General features: G+C 40.2%; 1 protein-coding gene across 1 annotated transcript in view; it reads left to right on the top strand.

Moving 5' to 3' along the window:
• Nucleotides 1–26337, top strand: part of KIAA0319L (KIAA0319 like) — a gene marked incomplete at its 3' end in the record, with an annotated part of 94775 nt that overhangs the window by 5638 nt on the left and 62800 nt on the right. The window contains exon 3 of the mRNA XM_084242742.1: nt 25520–26046. Coding sequence (XP_084098868.1) covers nt 25520–26046 — 527 coding nt within the window. The remainder of the gene's footprint in view (nt 1–25519; nt 26047–26337) is intronic.

Here is a 26337-nt window from a genome sequence, read left to right as displayed (position 1 = left end):
GTATATTTTTGAATAGTGGAATTATTATCTCTTTATATTTCTCTGTGTTTTCCAGACTTTTCCCCCCCAGTGTTTATGTAGGAGAAAAAAAAAAAACCTACCTGAAAAAATCAACCACAAAGCAATAGCAGCAAAAACCTTTTGTTGATAGTCTGAATCAGTATTTATCTCCTTGTGAGTTTGTTCAGTTTGTACCTGGGCTTTTTAATTTTCCCCGATAAGATACAATTTGATTGTTGCTGTTATCATCTAGCTCCTGGATTATATGGATTATTCCTAAAAAATGAATCAAAAGAAAATACTTTCCAGTTGTCCTTATTCCTGTTTACCACTTTGCAGATTATTCCATCTCGAGTAAGAGCCCCAAGTGCTCACTGGCTTGCTTATACTCAGCTGCTTCTTTATTTCTGCTCTTGGCTTCAGTGTTGAAACCCACTGCTACTGAATCACCATTTTTCTACTTAATGATATTGTTATATGGCTTAAAAAAACCCACTATTTTGGATCTTGGGATTATCAGTACCTGGAGAGAAGTCTGAGGTGATCCCAAGAAATTAGAAATAATAAATTGTCTATTTCTTGAGAGCAGAGATTTTTGACTGTTTTACTTATTCCTGGAAAATACTGAGGACTTGGCACATAGTAGGTACACCAGAAAATATTTGTTGATTGAATAAATTGATAAATTAGCAGTAAGGGAATTGTATTTTGAGACTTAAACTTTAAAATCAACACAGCACCTCCCTGGTAGTGTAAGGGGTTAAGTCTCAGCACTATGAAGCCATTTGAAGCCACTGCAGCACCAGTTGGATCCCCAGCCAGGGAGCTACTGATGGTGCAGTAGACCTCTCCTGTTTCTCCCACTGCTCCCCTCATCAGTGTATTTCAGTAGATCTGCTTGTTCTTCTCCCCACTCTCTCTCTGGTGAATCTTTTCACCTTCCCCACACACCTCTGGCCTGTACCCCAGCTCTTTTAAGCATAAATAATAAATCTTTAAAAAAATCAACATAGGGCCTCCCCAGCAGTGCAGCGGGTTGAGCGCAGCGCTGTGAAGCTGTCCACAGCTTCTGCAGTGTGGATTCAATTCCTGGCCGGCCAGGGAAATACCCACATGACACAGCAGACCTCTCCTGCCTCGCCTGCTGCTCCCCTCAGCAGTGTCTTTGGTCCGTCTGCCTATTATGCTCCCTATTCTGTCTCTGGTGAATCCTCTCACCCTCCCATGCCTCTGGCCTGTACCCCAGTTCTTATATAAATAAAAATAAATCTTTAAAAAAATTTTTAAAAAATCAACACAATCTATCATTTGAGAGCTAAAGCTTAAAATGAATACAGAGTAGAAGTATGTGAAAACACCTTAGGGAGACACAATAACTTTGAGATCAGCAAGTTCTGTTTAATACAGTAACAAATATAGTAACACACCTAAAGAAAGAGTGTGTACATCTGAAGAGTTATGTGTGCATGTGTGTGGGGGATTGGAGGGTCTAAACCAGCCTGAAACAAGAAGAGTCCTTCAGACTAACATAGGCCTAAATCTAGTAATTGGCTATGGAAACTTTTACTGATGTTCCCTTGCTTCTGGGAAGTAGATTGCATAGTTAGTTAATAAGTGCTTTCAGTTCAAAGAAAATATATTCATCTTAGAATCACATTTTGGAAACTTACTAGGAGTCTGATCCTGGGGTAGGCACTAGGGAATTAGTAATCTACCTTCTGGCTCTATGGGTTTGCCTGGTTCTGGAAAGGTCATATGAATGGATTCTTATAATATGCAGTCTTTTATAGCTGACGTCTTTCACTTAGCATAATGTTTACAAGGTAATTTATGTTACAGCATGGATCTATATTTCCTCCTTTATGGCAGAATGATAATCCATTATATGGCTAAATCACATTTTGTTTATATACTTTTTGCTGGATCATATGTTAGCTCTTTAACTTTGTTTTCCACAGCAGCTGCATCATTTTACATTTCTATGTGCAATGTATGAGGGTCCCAGTTTTCTCTATGTCCTTGTCAATGCTTGCATTTGTCTATCTTTTTGATTATGGTAGAGGAGGTCATTGAAGGTTACAAAAGTCAAGGAAGTCTTCATGGAGAAAATGGAACTTTGCTTGGGTCTAATATCTATCCAGTCTGACAGACAAACTAAAATGGTAAGAAACAAGGACTGGTGAAATAACCAGATGGATATAGTTAATTCCCTTGTACATTGAAAATTTTTTTTACCCTTTCTGCCATTTGTTCATTTTTTTTTTTAAAGATTTATTTATTTTTATACAAGAACCGGGGTACAGGCCAGATGCACGGAAACAGAGCAGGGAACAGAACAGGCAGACTGACGAAATACACTGCTGAGGGGAGCAGCGGGCGAGACAGGAGAGGTCTGCTTCACCATGTGGGGTTCTTGCCGGCTGGCTGGGATAGAACCAGTGCTGCAGAGGCTGCGGACAGCTTCATAGTGCGGCGCTCAACCGCCTGCGCCACCAGGGAGGCCCCATTTGTTCATTTTTAAGTGATGTAGTCCTCTAGCACAATCCTTCAATATTTATTGAGCTAGGCAATATTCTTTGTGAGAGATTTCTAGCCAGATCCCAGACAGTCTTCTGGTCAGAGCAGCTTTCTGAAAGAGTATGTCACATTTGCTGTCCTCCCACTTTGTCCTCTTCTGAATCTAGTGAGGTCTGATTTCTGCCTACATCTTGGCTTTTGCGTAGATAACCAGTTACTTCCCTAGTTGAACACCTTTACTTTTTACTTAGCATCTTTGTTGCTGATGCCTTTTGACTATTGCTGAGACCCTAGCCTTGTTGCCTTAAGTCATACCATGCTTTTCTTCGTTCTCCATCTAGCAGATGGATGCATTTACACTTTCTAGTTATTCTCTCACTCCCATCTCAGCTTGTCCTTTAAATGTTTTGTTCTTCAGGGTTCTGTTTCAACCCTTTCTTGCTTCACTCTTGGTGTACTCTCCCTGGGCAATCTCATTCATTCCCATAATTCCAACCTGTGTGCTCACTACTCCCAGATTTGTCACTTGTTCATTCACTTCTCTGCTGGCCTCATAACCACCTGTATGTCACACATTTTCAACAGGACGACTCTTGGCTACCTCTAGCTTAATCTATCAAAACCAACCTGTGGTCTTTTTATCCCTTTCTCCTTTGTTTTCCCTAACAGTGAAAAGACCACCTCCACTTGTATTGTGAGATAGAAATCCCTGAGTCATTCTACATTCCCTTCTCTCCTCCACATTCAAATCACAGTGGTAGAGTGTGGTTTTGTGTTTTCATGCAGAGTGCACCATTCCTTTTCATATGACCTTACCATGTGCCTGATGTGTTTTGATTCAGGTAAACACACACTCTTTTCTGATGCGTTCCCAAAGACCCCTCGCTTGAGGAGAGGCTCAACATAGGTTTTGCTCTACAACGTGGTCCTTACTTCTAATGTCAGGCCTTGCCAGTGTCTTTTGGTCTGTGGCATTAATGTGACTTCTTTGCTCTGGTAGAGCCAAAACATGTTCCTACCTCCAATGCCAGCATTGCCTGACCTTCAGTGATTTTCTCTTTCAGCCCTGTAGCTCCTACTATCTAATAAGGATTAGGTGGTCTTGCCCTGTGCCTCTACTTTCCAGTCCTCAGCCACAGAGTGGCAGAGGAGCCCTCCCACCAATGGACTTTTGGTGCCCCCCTTTTTTTTCACAGCTCCTTTCTCTCTAGTGTTTTATTTTTTAATTTTTAAAGATTTATTTATTTATTTATTTATTTATTCAAGCACTGGGTAGTCAGAAACGCGGGAGGGTGAGAGAATTCACCAGAGCCAGAGCAGGGAGCAGAGCAGGCAGAAGGACTGAAGTACACTGCTGAGGGGAGCAGCGGGTGTCAGGAGAGGTCTGTGTGCCATGCAGGACCCTCCTCCGGTGGCCGGGGAGTGGCCGGGGATCAAACCGGCGCTGCAGAGGCTGTGGGCAGCTTTGCAACCCAGCGCTCAACTGCTGTGCCACCGGGGAGGCCCTCTCTCTAGTATTTTACCACTTAAAATTCTAACCAAACTCAGATCACTGTTTCTTGGGTTCAATGAGACCCTCTGTTGTGTTTGGATTCCAGCTTTCTTTGCCAAAATTGGGAAGTTGTCCCATAACAGAGAACAGGGCAATTATGGGCTTACTTCAAGTTTCCCTTCTTACAGGAATTGCATTCTTGCACTACCTGGTCTCTCCTGACTTAAAGAGCTGTATATTGTCCAGTTTATTTTTTAAAGATTTATTTTATTTATTTATACATACAAGAGCTGGGGTATAGGCCAGAGGTGTGGGAGGGTGAGAGGATTCACCAGAGGCAGAGTAGGGAGCAGAACAGGTGGATTGACTGAAGTACACTGCTGAGGGGAACAGCAGGTGAGACAGGAGAGGTCTGCTGCACCACGTGGGTCACCTCCCTTGCTGGGGATCGACCTTGTGCTGCAGTGACTGCAGATACTTCACAGTGCTAAGACTTAACCTCTTGCACCACCAGGAAGGCCATATTCTGTCCAGTTTAATAGTTATTTATGGTAGATGGTAAGTCTGGTATTAACTTTTATCATGACTGGGAGCAGAAGTCTATTGTAATTACTGTTCCTGCTTCTGCTTCATGAAACTGTTTTTCACATAGTGTGTATCTAGCATCTAGCACATAGTAGGTAGCAGTATAGGTTTGCTTGGTTGATCTAAAGGTGATGCCACCTTGAAATAAATATGGAATAAACATTTTTCATACTCTCTTATTTAGTCTTGGCACATTATGTGGACATTTCACTTCCCAGGAGGGAACAGTATTTGGAAGACGATTTTTGCACTTTTTTTCTGACTCTCCATGAAATGAAGGAAGAGTGATTTTCTGGTTGGTGAGATTGGAAAGGAATCCTGCTTATGCATGGACAGCCAGTCTTAAGGATTTGCGCTTGTCCTCTCTCTCCTATGCTCCAGCTGGTCAACCCATGTCAGGACCGCCTGCATTTATCCAGTTGGATAAGTTTAATTCAGTGTAAAAAACCTATTTGTAATGATACATTTCAACTTTGTTTTCCAGTCACCTCGTCACTTTTACTACAGGTGATATTTTGATCTTTGTCTACCTTTCATTGCCATGATTTATTTTTTTATTAGACTCAGACTCTGGATGGGAGAGATTAATGATCACTGTCAACTCCACAGAGATTGCAGATGGGACAAAGATAGCTCCTGGTTTAGCAAGAAGTCCTTCCCTCCACTCGTTGCCACTCTTTTTGTTCTTATAGCTGCTTGCATTGCCTCTGGTGGACAGAAGGCACCTGATCTCACTTTTCTTTTTTATCCCTACTCTTTAACTGTACTTTGAGGGCTGTAGCCCCGTTGACAAATCAGAACAAGTGGTATCGTTTTTATTTAATAGCATAATATATTTTGAACATGCATCAGTCCTATCTTCAGGAGAAAAGCATTTTCAAGAGACTTTTTAGGTAGCATTATATTCCAGCTCTTCTTATATCTGCTGGGCACCTAATTTAAGGTGGATGACTAATGGACTATATCTCACAGCAATGAGTCTTCAGCAGGAACTTTCTCCTGCCAAACTGTCCTATATTCTTAACTACATTGCAGTACAGGAAGGTAATAAATTATTAATCCTAAATCTGTCTCCTCAGATTGTAGGATAATGACTTGAGTACATGGCAGCTGAGGCGGGGAGTTAAGAGTTTTCTGGCTGTTAACACAAATCATGCTAGCTTTTCAATTATAAGATTCAGTGTACAGGGACCTCCCTGATGGTGCAGGGGGTTAGGGCGCAGCACTATGAAGCTGTCTGCAGCCACTGCACTATGAGTTCGATCCCCGGCCAGGGAGGTGACCCACATGGTGCAGCAGACCTCTCCTGACTTGCCTGCTGCTCCCCCCAGTCAATCTGCATGTTCTGTTCCCTACTCTGTCTCTAGTGAATCCTCTCACTCCCCCCCACACCTCTGGCCTGAACCGCAGTTCTTGTATGTATAAATAAATAAATCTTTAAAAAAAAGATTCATTGTAAAGTGAGCAGATCTGTGGGATTTTGTTATATCACAATTTAGTTGACTTAAGACCAATCAGAATCCTCTGAAGTTAGCTTCTTTCCCAATGACAGGAATATATTGTCTTGTGAAAGATGATTATCTTAAATTCTATCATGAAAAACTATGTAATTTTGGTGGGTTCTTTTTGCCTTTAGAAGCATTGTACAAACACAAACTTCCTAGATTGTGTGACAAAGTGAAAAAGGATAAGAAAATGGCATAATTGGGCAGTTATTCCAATTAAGTTTAAAAGCTGTCTTAAATTGACTCTCCTCAGAAATTCCTCAAGGGAAGAAATAATATATAGCAGAGGGAGTTTATGAAAACAAAATAAGAACTGTAGGACCAAAGCAAGGCTTTTTGGTTTATTCTGGAGATTGTATGACAGTCTTACAATTGGAACAGCTTCCAATTCAAGGCATTGTGTAGAAGTGGCAAGAACATGTTTAAGAACTATGTGTGTGGTTAGTGTTTGGGCTTCTGTTCTTGGGTGAGTGATAGTAAAGAGTTTGGGTCAGAATGCATAGCTCTGTGTTTGAGGGCCTGCCTTTTGAACTTTTTTATTTCTGATCCTTTATCTAAGATCCTTTAGCCACCTTTGGTTCCAGACAGTGGTGGCTAAGTTTTAGAAAGAATGTGTAAAAACTGGTCTTGACTACCTATTGATCAACTAACTGAGCAAGAGATAGGAGGCAGAGTGGCCAAGAGAATGGAACATGGACTTGGGAGTCAGAAAAGCCTGAATCTGAGTCCTGGTTTTGTTATATACTGGGTACTCGTTTTTTATTTCGTATCCAAAACGTGCTTTTTGGGATGGTGTCCCATTCATCTTAATTCATGGTTCTTTCAGTGCTTCTTCCATCTGAAGGAACATTGTTCTCTAAGCTTTGCTTTTCCTCCTGTAGGTTGGGAGAGGACAGTGGAGCCACCAACATAAAAAAACTAACATTTGTGCATGGCTAAAGATGGTGATGGTTTTATAACATCCTAAGCATTTCACATCCATGAAATAGGAATTGGACCTCTGCACCAGGTGCTGCTTCTTGTGTTTTCTCCTCTGGAGGGGGATGAAGGAGATCATTTGCATATTCTCGTGAGGTGGTCGTTGCCATTCAGAAAGGTCTAGGTGGTGTTACTAAAACATACCTTTCATCAAGTTGCTCATCTGTAAAATGGGAATGGGAGTACTTCTTATAGGATTGTTGTGAGGATTGAATTTTCATGTAAGTGCTTAGCCTACTCCAGATGCATAAATAGCAAGTCAGTAAATGTTGGCAGTAGTCATTATAATATAATATAAAATCCCATCTGCTTAACCTCCTGTCAAACTCCAATATGACCCAGTGGGCACCAGTTTGGTTTTTTTCCTAAAGATTTATTTATGCATAGAAGAACTGGGGTACAGGCCAGAGGTGCGGGGGGTGAGAGGATTCACCAGAGACAGAGTGGGGAACAGAACAAGCAGATTGACTAAAATGCACTGGTGAGGGGAGCAGCGGACGAGTCAGGAGAGGTCTGCTGCGCCATGTGGGTTGCTCCCTGGCCGGCTGCGGATCAAACTCGTGCTGCAGTGGCTGTGAATAGCTTCATAGGTTGCGTCTCAACCCTTTGCGCCACCAGGGAGGCATGGGCACTAGGTTTGAGCTCTGCTGGCTTTTTCAACCTTTGTGATCTCAGTCCTCACATTTTAAAATGTATAATGTAGGCAGCAGATAGCCTTTCTGCATTGTCAGGAAAAGTGGGCCTCCATTAAGATGTTACTGGCTGCTTGTTTCCTTCTTCAGCCAAGGACACTTTCCCTCTGGAAAAGGACAGTTCTTCTGCCTTGATACTGCCTGTCTCTTAACCCCAGCTCATTTCCCCAACAATGATTGTGTGCCCATGCTTGGCAAGGCCTTGTGCTCAACCCAGTTGACTCTGTCTTTTGGTCAGGACAGTGTTTTGACTGGAGCTGTTCCATTTTGGGATTTTGTATCAGAAGTAGCAGTTAATCCCTTCCTTTCTTCAAAATACATTTCTTAGTGCCTACTACCTCATGCATTAGAAATACAGTGGTAAATAAGACAGATATGGTCTCTGTCTTCATGGACTTTGTAGTGTATTGATTTCTTTGTCATTTCTAGGAAACAGAAAGTCTTTCTGAGAGTGATGATGATACTGGTCCCAAGATTTCTTTCAAAGAGACTGAGGCCTCCTTAAGGTCCTTAGGTAATTCAGTGCCAACGGAGACCCAGAATCCTAGGAAGGATTTTGTCAGAGACTAGGCAATTTGATGTCTTAAGCTGGTCTCAATAGAGTAACCTTCTGCTAAGAACTATGTAGGTAAAGCCCCCATCTATAATACAGCATGTCTCCAGCATTCCTTTCAATCCAGCCCACTCTCTCCACCAATAATAACCCACGTCCTTGAATAAGCAGTGAGGGTTGTTATGTGGAGAGCTGGAAAAAATGCTACAGCTGCAGCCTTTGCCCCCAATTTGGAAGTACATGTCCTCTGGTGATTTCATGGTTATTGGCTATCCCTGACTAGTCAGTCTTGAAAAATCTTTTCTGTGTTAGGGTGCTTCTGCCTTTTTTACATCAGGTTTCATACTCAGGCTCTCAGGTGAACTGTTTCAATGCTTAACATCAGGCAAGCACCAAGTTATATAAATCCCGAACTTCTCTGGTCAATCACCAAAAGAAACTGTAATGTACCCGAGCATAAGAAGGAATTTTGAATGTCCTGAACAGCAAGTTAGTCATCACAGATGCTTTCCTAGGAAAAACAAAAGCAGAGAGAAATGTGGCCATAGTTTGAGGCTTCACCAGCTGCAGTCTGCCCCTAAAGATGAGTGCCCAGTGTAGCTCACCCTAAGTCCCCTTTTTAAACACTCCCAGCAAATGACAGGAATTTTAGGAATGCTCTTTTTTCCAAATGGCTTATAATTATGCTTTGATTCTAGTCCAGGAGCACATTTGAGATTGAAATAAATGTGTGTTCATGGAGTCTCTTATTTTTAGGTAATAAGGGGAATAACTAGTATTACCAGAGCTGGGAGATGGGGAGCTTATTTTGATTTTGGCTTTACTTTTGTACTCTAATTTCACATTTCAGGAAAAAAAAAATTAAAGGACTTTCATTCTGGCTGTTAAGAAATGGCTTCTCTGGAGGGTTTTTGTGTTTGTTTTTTTTTTTCCATTTATTTTGTTTTTGGTAAAGCTCAGTGTTTACTGTCCTTAAATGAGGGTGACCTGAGTCAGCTAGAGGCTTATGGAAGAGAACTAGGTAGAATGAATGAGTTTAATCAGAATAAATGAAACAACTTTGTAGAGTGAAGCTGAAGAGCCAGATTCCATTACACAAAATTGAGAAATCTGCATCCTGCTGGGTCAGTCTGGGTCAGCCACAGATGCTGAAGCAGTGCCAAGCTTCTCTTCTACTTGTACATTCTACTTTATCAACTCCTGCTTGGTTTTCAGAATTGCTGTCAGCTATGCCCTCCAGAATATGCTTATAAGCACCCTGACATTTTTCACAGTGCACTTTTCAAATGGCAGGGGTGAGTTATCATATTACCTCTTCTGTGGAAGATTGAAGGGAGGCCTTCGCCTCTAAGCTTAGGAAGCAGATCTTGAGCAGGGTTATTTGCCTAGGATGGTCAAGGCAGAAAGAAGAGTTTTGGCCTTTCCATGGTGACTTTCGCTGACAAGCATACCCTTCTTTCTTTTCCTAAGCTGTTTTGATTGAGCTGTTTCGCCTCCACTCTTTCATATTTCATGTGGGGGTTGCTGCCTTGGCAGCATGTCTGCCGCTGTCAGTGGGGAGGAAGAGTTAGAGAGTGAAGGCCCTGTGTGTATGATGTGTTTCCAGGGACTTGTGTGCCTATGGGGAGAGAGAGACACTTGTACATTTAGATGTCCTTATTGCTCTCTCTAGAATTAATATCACATTTGAAGCAGTAAAGATATATTGCCATTTTACAGATGAGGATAAGGCAAATCCATTTTCTCTGTGGTTTGAGAGACTCCATACTAAATAATTTGGTAATCAGTAGTGACGGTTTTACTCCAATTTTTATTTCTGTCAGCAGAATGTGTAAATCATAATCAACTTGAGAATGGAGGTGTAAGAGAAAGACACATGTAGGTGCACATCATAAAAATAAAGTCCATTAGAAGCCACACATCTGCAGTAAATGAACCAAATAATACCAAGTAATTGAATGTCAGTGCTGCATTATATTGATGTGATTTAATGTTAACTAGATTATAGTTCTCTAATATTTGTGATCTTTTTCTTTGTATGTGTTGTCTCACACTCAGCACCTTAAAATATACTTAGAGCATTCGAGAACTTTTCCTAGGATGCTTAATTCAAATCACTTATGCTTTATTAATATATAGTTGTTAGGTACATACTGTAGATACATATAATTCAGGTCAACAAACACTGTTCCCAGCTAAATAAAACCTGGTCCTTGTCGTTGGAGAGTTCACACTGTGGGTGCAGAGATAGATGTAGAAACATAAAGCAGCATGAGAAATTCCAAAATGTGCTATGGGAGCACAAAGAATGGGGCAGGGGAAAGTTGAACCCTGTTCTATAGCAGGATGATAAGAAAAGTGATGTTTTAATCCCTTTGAACTTCCTTTGAAGTGATTTTTAACCTATAGAGCTCCTTTCACTTTTTTATCTCAGAGGGAGGAGTAGAGGGAAGAGTGTGTACAGCTTTGTGAAGTCTAGAGGATAAAAGCCCTAAGAAAATTATTTCTGTACAGATACAGATTGGCTTTGATTTAATTTAAATAAAATGGCTCTCAAAAATTCTAAGAATACTAACTACTCACACAGTTTCGCGTTCATTTACACACAGATGAGAAAGCATCTGTAGCTCTGCATTTTATTTGCTATAAGCAAAAAGTGGTTTGAGATATTTAAGTATCTGAAGCTTGGTTGTATTGAGTCCTCACATGTCCCAGTTCAGCCCACTGCAGGGTTTTTTTTCTTTCTGACACTTACATAATACTCCAAAAAGAGATTTTTAATGGATAAATTGACATAAACTTTTTCTCTCTTGGCTTTATCTTTTGAAGTAACATTTCATGATTTGCTGTGTTATGTCCTTCTCAGGTTGCTGTTATCTAATTTACATATCTCTGCTGCAAAATCAGCCATCAAAAGACAGATAAACAAAAACCCCCACAACCCCGCCCAAAATGCAAAATAGTGCTCTGATTCAAGGTTCATTGTATGGGTTTCAAAAGAAGATTGGTATGATTGTGGTGAATGCAAATAATTTATTAGTCAGAGACTGCAAACAACTGTGAGTTCTTAAGAATGACATCTACAATTGGGCTCTAATACAGGGAATTGCTAGATTCGTGACATCATTTCTAAGTGCTTTTCTATTTAGAAAAAAAAATTCTTTCTTTTTAGAACCAATTTTATGTACAGGACAGTTTATCTGTTATCTTTTGATACCTGTGCTTTCTGAAGACAGTGTTACATGGAGAGGTGTGGGCTCCTTCACACTGTGACTTGGAGGCGTGCTCTCCTTGCTGACAGCATTCTTCAGTCTTTTAGTCATAAGGTGGTGGGAGAAAAAGTGAAGCAGGAGATTCTGAGTATATCATATGCAGCAATGTAACCCCCTAGTTACAGTTTTTTTAATTTTTTTTAAGTGCATGGTTTAATCATTTGTCTTCAATCTGCTTTTAAATATTTTAAAGCCCTTGATGACTGGATTGTTTTTGAGCAGGTGACTTTTATGGTAGGAGAGCTATTTTCAGCTACACCAGTTTCAATTAATACTCTCACTTATAACTCGGTGGTAAAAATTGCTTTGGACTAAACCTTAATAGGTAGATCTTTGGAAAATTAATAGCAACTCTGTCCAATTAATGCAAACGATTTATTAGTAAGTATAAGGTGGAAGCTAAAGGCCTAAGAATTGTGATAGACTGGTTTCCATTGTTTTAACTAGGTGACCAGAACTTTGAGGGTTTTTTGGTTTTTGATTTTGTTTTTTTCCTTTTCCTTCTCATCCTTATTTAGGAGAAGGACAGTTGAATGCATCTAGATGTCCTCTATCAGTGATGGATGGCTCTTTGCCTATGTGAGCTGGGAAGTTGTTCTCCACCATTGCTTTGTTCAGAAAGTTCCATGGTAAAAGCCTATCTTGCCTTTGAGTGAAGTGGAATAGTCTGAAATAGATAGCTCTGGGAATTGAAATTTGGTTGGTCCTTTCATGAGGAAAAGATTGCTTTGTGATTTGAAAGGATTTTTCCTTTGAGTGTTTAGGCAGGAAAGGCTATTTCCTAGCTAGTTACTTTAGATTCCATTATCTCTTCTTAATCCATTTGGCTTTTCTTCAGTTTCTCTCTTTGTACATCTCTCATCATACTTCCCATTCAATGCGCTCCCCAATTTAACTTGAAAAGATCTTTCTAATTTCTTAGAGAACAGGGAACATTGCTTTTTTCTTCAGCCCATCCCTCTTTTTAACCAAGTAAATTAATTAATATTAAGGATCTGACTCAAATGACTAAAACTCAAGTAATTCAATATTGCAGCTGACATTTTTTGCTAGATTTTGTTTTTTAAAAAATAAATTTATTTAAATATTGGTTAAACTTTAATAATAAATCTTTGAATGCCTAATGCGTGCCCAACATGCTTTGCTGGAGCTCCAAGTAAAGAGATATAAGATACAATGACAAAAAGTATGATTGATCCCCTGAGAGAAAGACTATAATAGAGGTATATGTAGGATGTATAGGAGAATCTTGGGATGAAGATTTCATCAAAGAGAACTTTCTATAAGAAGTGATAGCTGAGGGCCTCCCCAGTGGCGCAGCGGTTGAGCGCGGGGTTGAGAGGCTGCCAGCAGCCTCTGCAGTGCCAGTTCGATCCCCGGCTGCTCCCCGGACACCAGAGGAGGGTCCCACATGGTGCGCAGACCTCTCCTGCCGCCTGCTGCTCCCGCAGCAGTGTACTTTGGTCCTTCTGCCTGCGCTGCTCCCCGCTCTGGCTCTGGTGAATTCTCTCACCCTCCCGCACTTCTGACTGTACCCAGTGCTTGTATAAATAAATAAATAATAAATAAACCTTAAAAAAAAAAAAGTGATAGCTGAGTAAAAATTGAAGTGTAATAGCAACCAAAAAAGTAATGACAGCTAATGTTTACTGAACTTTACATGCTAGGGTTTGTGTTAAGTATTTTGCGTAACTTATCTCCTTTAATAGCTATAATATCCCTGTGATTTAGGTCCTGTTATCATCATTCTTATTTTTACACATGAAGAAACCAAGAAATTTGATCCATGATGACATAGCTAATAAATTGACTGGAGTGGGATTCAAATCCAGGCAGTCTTATTTCAGGGGTGAAAGTCTTAACCAGACTTGTGGGGTGAGGATCAGAAGATAGGGTAGAATGGAACAAGGGTATTGATCTTGATATGGAATTTTTTTAAAAAAACATTTTTAACTCAGTATTTTGAAGGAATGTATTTTCTCTTTAACCAAGATTAAATGAGGGTTTTTCATAGTTTCTTTAGCCTATAGTTATTCTACATTAAGTAGGAAGATTCAAAGAACATTGCCCCCTTCTTTTGCCTGTAAACATTTCCCTCTTCTGAGGAGATGATATGGTGCTTTTTTTCTCTTCAGCAATTTGCCACAGCCTAGTTCCTTTGAGGTTTCTTTAGTGACAGTCTTACAGAAGAGGACTTACTCTTTTGAGTATTCATAAGTAGAAAACTGCTATAGCACTCAGGTTTTTTGGAAAAAAAATTGTATCTCTTTTTCTTGAGGTAACATTACTTTAAAAAAAGGTCTGTATTTCAGAGGCCAAGGTTCACATCTCTTCAGATGTGTGTTACCACACCAGGCCCTCCACCATAGTCCATTGAGCCCCTTTTCCCCCTTGCTCCCAGCCCTCTACCCCCATCCTCTCTTTCTGGTAACCTCAATTTTGCAGCCTGGTTTCTAGGGTTTGTTTTTGTGTAGTTTTTTCTGTTCCTTTGTTTTATGTCTTTATATTCCACATGAGTGAAATCATCCAGTATTTAGTTTTCTCCTAACATTTTGCTCAGCATAATTCTCTCCAGTTCCTTCCATTTTATAAAAATATGGAACACTTCATGAATGTGGGTGTCATTCTTGCTCAGGGGCCATACTAATCTCTGTATTGTTCCAATTTTAGTGTATGTGTATGTTGTGCCCTAGGAGCACAACACTCAGGTGTGGTGGTCAAGTTGTTGGAGCACAACACTCAGGTGTGGAAGGTCAAGTTGTTTTTCACTAGAGCAGACAATCAAGAGTTACTGTGAATAGTGACAGAGGTATCTATGCAATGACTAGTTCCATGGTGGTGGGGAGGGGGAGTGTTTTCAGTCAGAGGAATCTTTGGGGGAAAATGAAGCATTGTGGATAAGGAAAAGGAGAATATGGAAACAAGTCCTATTGATTGTTGTTGAGCAGTTAGTTAGTTTCAGCAAATCACCTACACCTTAACTTTTAGCAAATTGCGCTCCTAACAAAGCTAGGCACACAGCAAAGGCAATGAATAGCAATTATATTCTTTTCAAAGACTGCTTTGTGAGGCTGCTGCCACCTTTCAATCTAACCTGTGTGCAGTTGAGGAAAAAAGTGTTGGCTCTTTTGAAAAGGAGGAGAGGGCAATGGTTATTACCCTGGTCGTTTCCAAAGTTCATAATACCTGATTGTGCCCTTCAAAAGATTTAGTTACCTCCTCTTCTCCCTTGTTTTCTGAATATGCTAACCCCTGCAGGAGAGAACTGGTGTGGAGAGTAATGTGGAACCATTTTTGTATTTGTTTATTAGTGGGTGTGCAGGTGACAGACATGCTGACAGTCAAAAGGAAGGTGGAGGGTGCCCCCTAAGGTGGTTTGTTTTGAATAGCTACTCTGAGTTGTTTTTGGGATTGATAATATGCCACCAAATTCAAGACTTCTGCCTTACTGCTTGATAATAGCTCATGTGGTGTCATTATTAAAGGAAAGCTTTAAATGAATTTTTGACCATATTATTAAATCATGAGATTTCAAGAATTTTAGTTTCAATGAATGTTAAAAATAAGTGCAATTTTTGCTTATAAAATATCTTAGCCCTTTATCGCTTTCCACAGAACCATGGTTTCCCCTGCCAGCCCCATTTCAACAGAAGAATTTACCAATTTTGTTCTTTTTAAAAAAAATAAGACTGATAGGGTCTTTTATCTCCTTCCATGCCCACCATCTCAGTCTTTTTTTTTTTTTTAATTTTTAAAAAAGATTTATTTATTTATTTATTTTTATTTATTTATACAAGCACTGGGTACAGTCAGAAGCGCGGAAGGGTGAGAGAATTCACCAGAGCGGGGAGCAGAGCAGGCAGAAGGACCAAAGTACACTGCTGAGGGGAGCAGCGGGCGGCAGGAGAGGTCTAGGCGCCATGTGGGACCCTCCTCCAGTGGCCTGGGAGCAGCTAGGGATCGAACAGGCACCTCAGAGGCCGCGAGCAGCTTTGCAACCCAGCGCTCAACCGCTGCGCCACAGGGGAGGCCCCATCTCAGTCTTTCCATTGGGATACAGTTTGATGAATTTTGTTATAGTATGAGTTTCTAGTGTCTTTAATGGTGTGGTTTCTAAGATAGTGTGCATTCCTTCTCTGCTTTCTTCTTGGTTGCCAACCAGTACAGTTTCCAAGTTTAACTGGAGAAGTTGAGCTTGTAACCTGAGACATGAGAGTGCCAGAGGCAATAGTGCTGTTTCATGGAGTTTCTCATAGCTTCCTAAAGTATTGATGAAAGTCCTTCTGGCAATAATTCATGTATTCTATATCTATAGACTTTTCTACTTTGCTGCTTGGAATTATGAAACCAGGTCTAGATTTTGTGCCAGATTTATTAGAATTCTGTCTTTTGAGAGGTGGTAATAAGTAAGCACTGCTAGTTTTAGAGTCTTGTGTTTTGAGAAGAACTTTGTATTCTCTGCTTTGCTATGGTTTTCAGGAAAGGGACTGGCTTTACCCCCCCTATTCTCACCCTGGGTAAGCTTTCTACATACTCCTACCAACAATGAGTTCCAGAGTTTATCAAAGGGTTTTCAGTCTTAAGGCTCTACCAAAATGTAAGCCCTTTTTTGTAAGCATTTAGTATTACTTTTGCTTAGGCCCTGGGATCAGAGCCAGCCTATGGCGGCGTGGGCAGGGAGAGGAACTGATCTAAAATTGGAGCTTATTTTCATCTTACCTTTTATCCAAGTTACTTCTAGAATCCAATATTGACTCTACCAATGCTTCCTTGCTTCCTCCTCTGATGAATTCTTTTTCTTAAGAGTAACAACAATGAAAAGAATGAGAATCTTAGCGAGGTTAACTTACTTAAATTACTAGTAAATGATGGACCTAGAGCTGAAACTAGAACCCCTATATTTTAGCTATTTAACATGGTTGTTTTTTAACCATCTAAGTGGAGGAACTATGTTTCGCTAGTGAATGAGAAGGAACTGTCCACCCATCCCCCATATTTTCATTGTTGAACACCTAGTAGAACAACATTAAAAAAAATACAATAAAAAAAAACACCTCATTTAAAACTCCACTGACTGAATATGTGAACTTAGAGATCAGAGTATTTTTGGGAACTATTGGGATTAATTTTCTTTTTTTCTGTTTTTTTTTTTTTTTTTAGATTTATTTATTTATTTATACAAGCACTGGGTACAGTCAGAAGTGCAGGAGGGTAAGAGAATTCACCAGAGCCAGAGCAGGGAGCAGAACAGGCAGACTGAGGAAATACATTGCTGAGGGGAGCAGCAGGTGCTGCAAGAGAGGTCTGTGACGCCATGTGGGACCCTCGGCCGGGGATTGAACCGGTGCTGCAGAGGCTGTGGGCAGCACCAGCAGCCCAGCGCTCAACCGCTGCGCCACCAGGGGAGGCCCTATTGGGATTAATTTTCTAACCAGTATTAGCCAGCTAACCTCTGTCAGACTTCACATTTCCTTTATTCCTGGTCAGTGTCAAAAGTATAAGTGCATCTGACCATCTCCAGGCTTTGTTCCTTTGAGCTAAGCAGAGGATCAAAATGTCAGATAAGACTCACATGAATCGCAGTGGGCCTACCTGGTGGCGCAGCGGTTGAGCATTGGGTTGCAAAGCTGCCCGCAGCCTCTGCAGCACCGGTTCAATCCCCGGCAACTGGGTGAGGGTCCCACATGGCCCGCAGACCTCTCCTGCCGCCCGCTGCTCCCCTCAGCAGTGTGTTTCATCAGTCTGCCTGTTCTGTTCCCTGCTCTGACTCTGGTGAATTCTCTCACCCTCTCACGCTTCTGACTGTACCCAGTGCTTGTATAAATAAATAAATAAATCTTAAAAAAAAAAAAAAAGACTCACATGAATCATAGATCTTACCTGTTTACTAAACTTTAGTAATAATTTTAAGGGTACAGTGATCAGGAGTTGCAAGTAGAGTCTGGAGTGTCCTGTATGAATTTCCATGTTCCTTTACTCATTGAACTTGATCTTTCCAACCTAGAGCGTTATTATCTCTGACTGAGGTTTCCAGGTCATCTCACAAAGTGGGGGGGAGTGTTTGGGTTATGAAACATTTCTGTACTACCAGATAGTGGTATAGCTTAGATAGCCATTCTTTAGGGAACCATGGAAGCAAAAGTATGTTCTTTCTAGAACATACTACTGACGGATCTTGTAGTTTTTCCCTCATCTTTTATTTTCTGCTCTTCAAAAATCTGAATTTAACCACAGCTCCTAGCAACAACCCCGGATTTAGAATTTTTCTGCTGTCTTCCCTATGACCTTGTATTCCTCATAAACTCCCTGGGCCATTTCCCCAGCCTGAATGTGTTTCCCCCAAATTCTATTGGTAAAACAGTCTCCATGAATTGCCTCAAAGTTTTTGTCATTTTGTATCAAGAATGGATAGTCATTCTGTCAGCAGTTCCTCATAATATTTTTCCATCTTCTCCTTTTTTTCTTGCTATAAAATACCTTCACCATTATAATTTGTATGAATCTTTCTTGACATTCCTATATAACTTTGGCTTTTCAACTCACTTGCACTTACCATACCCTCCTTCCCAACTTGTTAGTTAAGACATTAGAATGAGAGACTACCCTGAGACCTAGCTTTCTCTTGGAGAGGATGCTTTTTCCCTTTGTGCTGCAGGCAATGGTTGTGCATTCTTCCAGATCTCGGTTACCTTTACTTTGGAGATTGTGCTGGATGTCCTTAGAACTCCTTACTGTCACTTTTTGAACATTACTCCTCCACTTCCATGTAAAAACTTACACTCTCTGAGACAGCTGCCATTGCCTAGCTCTTATCATTACTCATCTACCAATTGTCATCCCCCCTTCCCGCTCATTATTGTGACCTTATCTCTTTTCAAAGTCTTGTCATTAGGGACTTCCCTGGTGGTACAGCGGGTTGAGCACGCGCTGTGAAGCTGTCTGCAACCTCTGCAGCTCGGGTTCGATTCCCAGCCGGCCAGGGAGATACCCAAATGGCGCAGTAGACCTCTCCTGTTGCGTCCACTGCTCCCCTCAGCAGTGTTTTTGGTCTGTCTGCCTGCCCTGCTTCCCGCTCTGTCTCTGGTAAATTCTCTCACCCTTCCGTGCCTCTGGCCTGTACCCTAGTTCTTGTATAAATAAATAAATCTTTTAAAAAAACCCCCAAAGTCTTGTCATTAGCCTGGGTGTTTTAAGTATGATCCACCTGATACCTGACCACCTGATTTCCTGACAGTTCATTTGTGCTGTTAATACTTCATGCACATGCACACATGCATTTATTTGTGCTTTTATTCAAAAATATTTTTTGAGCATCTACCATGTAATGTACTAAATCTCGTGCTAGATCTGGATATATAGTGGTGAGAGGAAAAAAACCAAACATGGTCCTATCATCTTGAGCTTCTAGTGTAGTGGGGGAAAATATTGAGCCAATGCTCACACAAAGAAAGGTAACTTTGTAAGTATTAACTTTGCTTTGAAGGAAAGGGGTGACATGGTCCAAAAGAATGTATAATTAGAGAGATCTGATTTAGCCTAGAGGATTTTCTAGAGGTTGGATGAACTGAGACCTTATTTGAGGAGTTAACTAAATAAAGAAGGGAGGCAAGAAACTTCCAAGAGAGGGCAGCTTGTGCAAAGCCCCATAAGGGGAGGGAGCATGGTTCATTGAAGAAACAAAAGAAGATCAGTATGCATTTTGATTTTGGTTATATTCCCCATACAATTGCACCCCCCCTTATTTTGACCCTAATCCTTCCTCTCCCCGCCACCCTCCCCCATAATGTGTCTCTGGTTTATAGTTGCTTGTTGAATGATGTAAGAATTATATAAAATAAAATGTTTTAAAAAAACAAAAAAAAATGTGCTATCATTAAATTAAATTAAATAATAAAAAAAAAAGATTAGTGAGTTGGAACTTAGTGAAGGAGGGAGATCACAGTACAAGGTGGGGCCAGAAAGGTAGATAGGGCCAGAAAGGTAGATAGGGCCTGATCATACAAGATCTTATTAGGTTATGTTAAAGGTTTTGGTCTTCATCTAAGAACTTTGACAAGCCATTGAAATTTTTGTTTATTTAAATTTTTTAAATTTATTTTTAAAAAGATAATGCATGTACATTGTACAAATTCAAAATATATGAAAAGGATATTTACTGAGCAAACAGGTCTCTTTGAGTCTGCCAGCTATCTAGTTTTCCTTCCTAAAGGCAACCATGCCAGTTTCCTGACTATTCTTCTAAAACAGTCTATACATATACATGCATTATCATTGTATTCTCCCCTTTTCCCTTCCATGTGAACACCATATAGAGTGACCTTATTTATCCCAACAACCGTATGGGTCCTTTTTATTTAACCAATTCTCTATTAATAGATGTATTTCAAACAACATATAGTGAATATCTTTAATATCTTGTCACATATGTAATAATATTTGTTCAATAAATTAAAAATTTATGTACCTTTATCAAGGCTGAATTTCTTTCCTTCAGAGCACTTACATTGGTTTCTAATCCTGCTTTTTTTATTGTGTTTGTTTGATTCTATCTCCCCATCTATATATAAGCATTATCTGGACAATGCCTGCATGAAACAGATTCCTGCTATTATTTGTTGTATAGATGAATGAATATGGAGATAAAGATATTAACTAACTGTGAGGTAAGGGCACCTGAATTTTCAAAAAAAAAAAATGGAGAAGATCTGAAATGGCTACTCTGAGAAATTGGGAAAAGTACATGAAAGTAGGGACGTGCAGGACAGCCAGTGCTGATGAGAATGAAGAGATCATTTATATACAGTGGGACCTATCTGTGCTGTGGGGGATTTTTTTCCCATTTATTCTCAGGACAGTTAAATTCATCCACAACTGCTATTTCCCCACACATAAAGGTGCTAATAATATTATCCAAGCTGGATAAGGAGAGACATGAAGATGAATCCTACACTTCTTCTCTTCTCCCTTTCTTGCTGAGTAATCTCACCCATGTTTTACTTTTACTTATCCTGTGGGAGAAGAGAGTAAAGTTATTTTTAAAAACTGAGAGAAGACCAATATGATTTGAGCACATAGATCAAAGTCTCAAAAGTGAAAGATGAGTCTAGAGAGATTGAGGCCATTCCAAATAGAACTTTGCAGGCCACTGCTAGATTTGGGAAGTCTTTCAAGGGCTACACACTAAGTTCTTTTCTGTTTAAATGTTTTTTTTTTTTTAAATATTTTATTTATTCTTGCATACAAGAACTGGGTTATAGCCCAGAGGTGCCGGCTATGAGAGGATTCACCAGAAACAGAGGTGAGAGCAGAACAGGCAGATCTTCTGAAATACACTGCTGAGGGGAGTAGCATATGAGACAGGAGAGGTCTGTGCACCATGTAGATTAGCTCCCTGGCTTGGCATTGGACTCATGCTAAAGTGGCTGGTGATAGCTTGACAGCTCCTGTGCCACCAGGGAATCTCTAAATTAAATGTTTTGAAAAAACTTCTTTCCCTGAAATTTGGTAATTCTGTGTTTTGTGGCCTCTGTAAGTGAAAATGTGAACCTTCTGTGTGTTTCAAAGTATGAATTCCAATACTTGAAGACATTCATCTCACAAATACAAAGGAAACATGTCAGAGATTTATTTAATTCATGAATGAAGGAACTAGGGGATGGTTAACCTGCTTTTGAGGAACATAGATTTATGGGAAGAGTCAGGAAAAGAGGGATGAAATAAGTTTGTAAGTTAAGTTTAAAACTTATAGGGAAAATAAGTTTGTAAGTTAAGTATGAAACTATAGGGAAAACCTTTGAAGTTGTCTGCTCTATCAGACAGAAATAATTTGCATCTCTATAAAAGTCAAAATTAGGGCCTCCCTGGTAGCTCAAGGGGTTAAGCACCGTGCAATGAAGCAATCTGCAGTCTCTGCAGCACTTCGATCCCCTCCCAACTCCCACACAGGGCCAGGGAGCAACCAACCCACATGGTGAGGCAGACCTCTCCTGTCTGGCCTGCTGCTCCCCTCAGCAGTGTATTTCAGTCAATCTGCCTGTTCTGTTCCCCACTCTGTCTCTGGTAAATCCTCTCATCCCCTGCATCTGTGCCTGTTGTACCCCAGCTCTTGTATGCATAAATAAATAAATCTTAAAATTAAAATGATTTGCAACTTATCAATCTTTAAAAAATTACATATAAATTTGGACTCTACTCATAGTAAGTAGTCAAACTGGGGCATATTCTTTTAGAGAATTGGCAGACTTTCTTAAAGGGCCAGACTTTGCAGGCCTTAACTCTCTTCCAACTTCTAAATTCTGCCATTATAGAGCAATAACAGCCAGAGAGAATACATAAATAAATGGGTGTGACTATATTCCAATAAAACTTTATTTACAGTAATAGGCAACAGTTGGAGTTGGCCCTTGGGCCATAGTTTTCTTACCCTCGTTTACTGAACCAGTAGTCGTATTCCTTTTTTCATTTTTGATATTGTTAATTTGTGACTATTGTCCTTTTTTCTGTCATCAATATGACTAGAGATTTATCAATTTTATTGATTTTTCAAATAACCAGATTTTGGTTTCATTGATTTTCTGTATTGGCTGTTTTTTTCTCTTTGCTGTTTCATTGGTTACTCTTACCATTATCTTTTCCTTTCTTTAGTTATTTTGGGTATAATTTACTCTTCTTTTTCTAGCTTTTATGTTGAAAGTGTAGATCATTGATTTTGTTGTGTTTTTTATTGGTTGATAGTGCTGTGTCTTTATCTCCTGCACCACCAGGGAGGCCCTCCTGTGGATTTTTTGATGTTCCAATACGTTGAGTTATCCCTGAAAGCTTTACTATATTCATTATATTTAAAGGGCTTCTCTCCACTATGTATTCTCTATGGTGAGTAAGACCTGCCTCCTGAAAAAAGACTTTCCCACAGTCTTTACATTTGTAGAGTTTCTGACTGGTATAAATTCTCTGATGACTTAAAAGGGTAGGATTTTTTCTGAAAGCCACATTTATTGCATTTACAGGGTGTCTCTCTAAAATGAATTATCTGATGATTAATACTTGTTGAGTGCTTCTTGAACAATTTCTCATATTAATACATCTATCATCTAAAAGGTTACTTGCTTATGTGAATTCTATGATTGAAAAGAGATGAGCAGCTCTTAAAGGCTATTCCACACTTTACATTTATGAGATTTTCCACTAATATAATTTCTTTGGTAATTAATAAGAGAGGTATTATATTTGAAGAGTTTTCCACATTATAGTACTGCTTCTTTTTAGAGCTTCTGTCCTTTTAATCTGTATCAGTCATGACATTTTTTTGTTCACCATTACGGAGCTAATCCTTCAGGAGTATTTTGCTTTAGGGCTGACATCTTTGTTTTAAACCAAAGATGCAGAGGCATTTGGTGGAACTTCTTACACCTCCATCAAGTCCTTCGCCTTTGTTCCAGTTGGATGATTAATTTTGGTTTGGAATACATAAGCCCCCCAAATGCCAGATTCCTATAGTGTTCCAACATCACCTCCCTGTACATGTCCACTGAATGGCTTACCATTATCTCTAGTCAATCTGGGTAAAGGCCTTACCTACATCCCCAAATGCTGGAGATCCTTTGATTTAGGCTTTTGGTAGTGTTGGAGCTGCCTGTCTCCTGAACTCCCAGATTCATACCACACAAGGGCAGAGAATCTTGCGTAAGTCAATAATTCTGGCGACTAGAAGTCTAAAACCAAGGTGTGGGCAGGGTTGATTCCTTTTGAGATTTTGAGTAGAATCCTTCTTTGACTCTTCCTAGCATCTGGTGGTCAATATCAATTCATGGTGGTTTCTTTTTTTTTTTTTTTAAGATTTATTTATTTATGCACACAGGAACTATGGTACAGGCCAGATGATTCACCGGAGACAGAGTGGGGAACAGAACAGGTGGATTGGCTGAAATACACTGCTGAGGGGAGCAGCGGGCAAGTCAGGAGAGGTCTGCTGCACCATGTGGGTCACCTCCCTGGCAGGGAATAGAAACTCATACTGCAATGGCTGTGGATAGCTTCATAGTGCTGAGACTTAACCCCTTGAGCCACCAGGGAGGCCCCTTATGGTGTTTTCTTGACTAGCTGCTGAATCATTGCAATCTCTGCCTCTGTCATTGCAGGGCATTCTCCTGTATGTGTCTTAAAATCACTGAGTTTTAGACTTGTCTTCTTTAAAGAAATAAGCATTTAAAGCTATTGTTCCTCTAAACATTTTTATAACTGTATCTCACAAAGTTTGAAGTGCTTTTTCATTTTCATTCAGTTCAAAATATTATCTAATTTCCCTTGTGCTGAATTCCTTTTCCCTTACCTACACATGCATAAATTAATGTTCAGTCAAACACTAAGTATTTCCTTGGAGTCAGGTTTTTTTTTTTTGTGATTTTCAGACTGTTTCTCTAGTCTCACCAGAGCCTTTGTTGGTTATGTGTACATGCAGGTATGGTCATTCATTTCTTTGGTGCTTTGATTCTACTGCATATTTTCTATATGTAATTCTAAAATGTATTTTACAACCCCAGAACCAGAGCTCAGGTGAAGAACAGGTCACCTCAGGCATGAAATTTAAAGGAAGTACTCAACTCTTAAGATCAGGTAAACCAACATTGTACTTCTGTATCTGTAGAAGTGAGTATCTCCTTAAATTTTGCACCTAGTGCACTTCTCTTGCTTCACCTTGGTGTGGCCCTGTAGAACCCTGACCACAGTTGGTTATAGACATCTATGTAATTAATTCCTTAAAATGAAGTCTGTATAACCATTTTCATTTGGAACTTGTGTTGACCTTATTTATTTATTTATGTATTTATTTATTTATTTATGCAAGAGCTAGAGTGTAGGCCAGGGGTGTATGTGTGTGGGGGCAGGGAGGTGGTGTGGTGGTGGTGCAAGGATTCACCAGAAACAGAGTGGAGATCAGAACAGGTGGATCTACTGAAATACTCTACTGAGGGGAGCAGCAGGGAGACAGTGGAGGTCTGCTGTGCTATATGGGTTAGCTCCCTAGCTGGGGGTTGAACTCATGCCATAGTGGCTGCTGATAGCTTTGTAGTGCTGAGACTTAACCCCTTGCACCACCAGGGAGGTCCTGTTGACTTTAGCTAAGAAAACAGAAGTGAGATAGTATTTCAGGAAAATCAGTGTTGTGCTTGAAATAACTCCTGAGCCCAAAAGTTTATTCATAGCAGTATTAGCTAGAATTTTGGACCATAATATCTAGGTTAGCCATAGTAGGTCTGTTGTACTTATATTCCTTTATTTCTTATGCTGATGTTAATAAATTCATTCCAGCCTCAGATTAAAATTTTTAGTAAGCTAGATTACTATTTTGGCTGATACCATATATAAGACCACCTGACTTTGGCATTCAGTTGGTTAGAAAACAGATGAATCTGTAACTTGTAGGAAGTCAAGAGTACTCGGTTTGTGTTGCTTTCAGTTCAGCGTTGGAAATATTCCAGCTTATTTAGCTACCTGCTCTTCTGGTCCCACAGTCCTCATGCTATCCTGAGAAATTTCTAGGACATAATTGGGAGGACAAGTGGTAGGATTCTTCTCTCCCCCACCCCCCCCCAATCCCTAGCCCCTCCTCACTTTTTCACTAGAAGAGCTCTTTTGTTTTGTTCTTTCTGTTTTATGAACGGGAGTTCTGTATAAAAAAGGTCTATGTGGAAGGGACTCATTGAGAAAGAGAATCAACAATGAATGTGGAATAGTACTTCTACAAGCTACAATATCTGAGCCAAAAAACACTCTTTTGCTTCTTCTGTTCCACTTACTCGACAGCTTTCCCACCCTCTTAAAAAACAGTCTTCAAAATAGCCTCGACTGTTAGTGTTCAGGGCTCTTTACAGAGCAGTAGTCTCTGTTTTTATTTCATCTTAAAATATTTTTATTCTTGTTTTTAGATGCCAGTGAGAGCAGGTGCCAGCAGGCAAAGACACAATTTGGAGTTGGCCTGAGATCTGGAGGAGAAAATCACCTCCAGCTTCTCGAAGGAACCCCCTCTCTCCAGTCATGTTGGGCTGCCTGCTGCCAGGACTCTGCCTGCCACGCCTTTTGGTGGTTAGAAGGGATGTGTATTCAGGCAGACTGCAGCATTCCCCAGAGCTGCCGGACTTTTAGGACAGACTCTTCCAATTCCATGCTGGTGTTTTTTAAAAAAATCCAAACTGCAGATGATTTGGACATTCCACCTGAAGATGATGTACCACATATTCTGGGGCTTGGTTGGAGCAGGGCATCGTGGAAGAGGCTGAGTCCACCCAGAACTCCATCCAGGCCTGCTGTATCTTCAGATGACTGGCAGAATTTAATCAGGAAGCTTCAGAAGAGAGAGAGTCCCAGTGAAGTAGTTACCCCTATACCGGCGCAGCATTCTGAAATGAATGACTCCAAGGAACTAAGTGATCTGAATACCAATGACTCAGCAGAGGTAAGTGTATTATGAATAAGGAGCAAATGCTTTTACATTTTGCACACATGAGCAGTGAAGCTAGTGCTTGTGTGTAACACCCATGGACTGAGGAATATGTATATAAAGTTGCTTGGAGTCATCTTAGAGGGTGCAGCCCAGATGTAAAATGGTAATTTGTTTTTAGAGATGTTCACTCCATGCAAATCTGGCCATTATTTTGGTAAAAGCAAAAAGCTTCTCATTGTCTAGTCTAAGCTGGTTCTTGACTACAGGTAAGTACATTTGTGTGGGTGGTCTCCACTAATCTTC

This window comes from Talpa europaea, assembly GCF_964194135.1.
Source record: "Talpa europaea genome assembly, chromosome: 9".
Lineage (NCBI taxonomy): Eukaryota > Metazoa > Chordata > Mammalia > Eulipotyphla > Talpidae > Talpa > Talpa europaea.
This window is presented reverse-complemented; position numbering and strand designations above follow the sequence as displayed.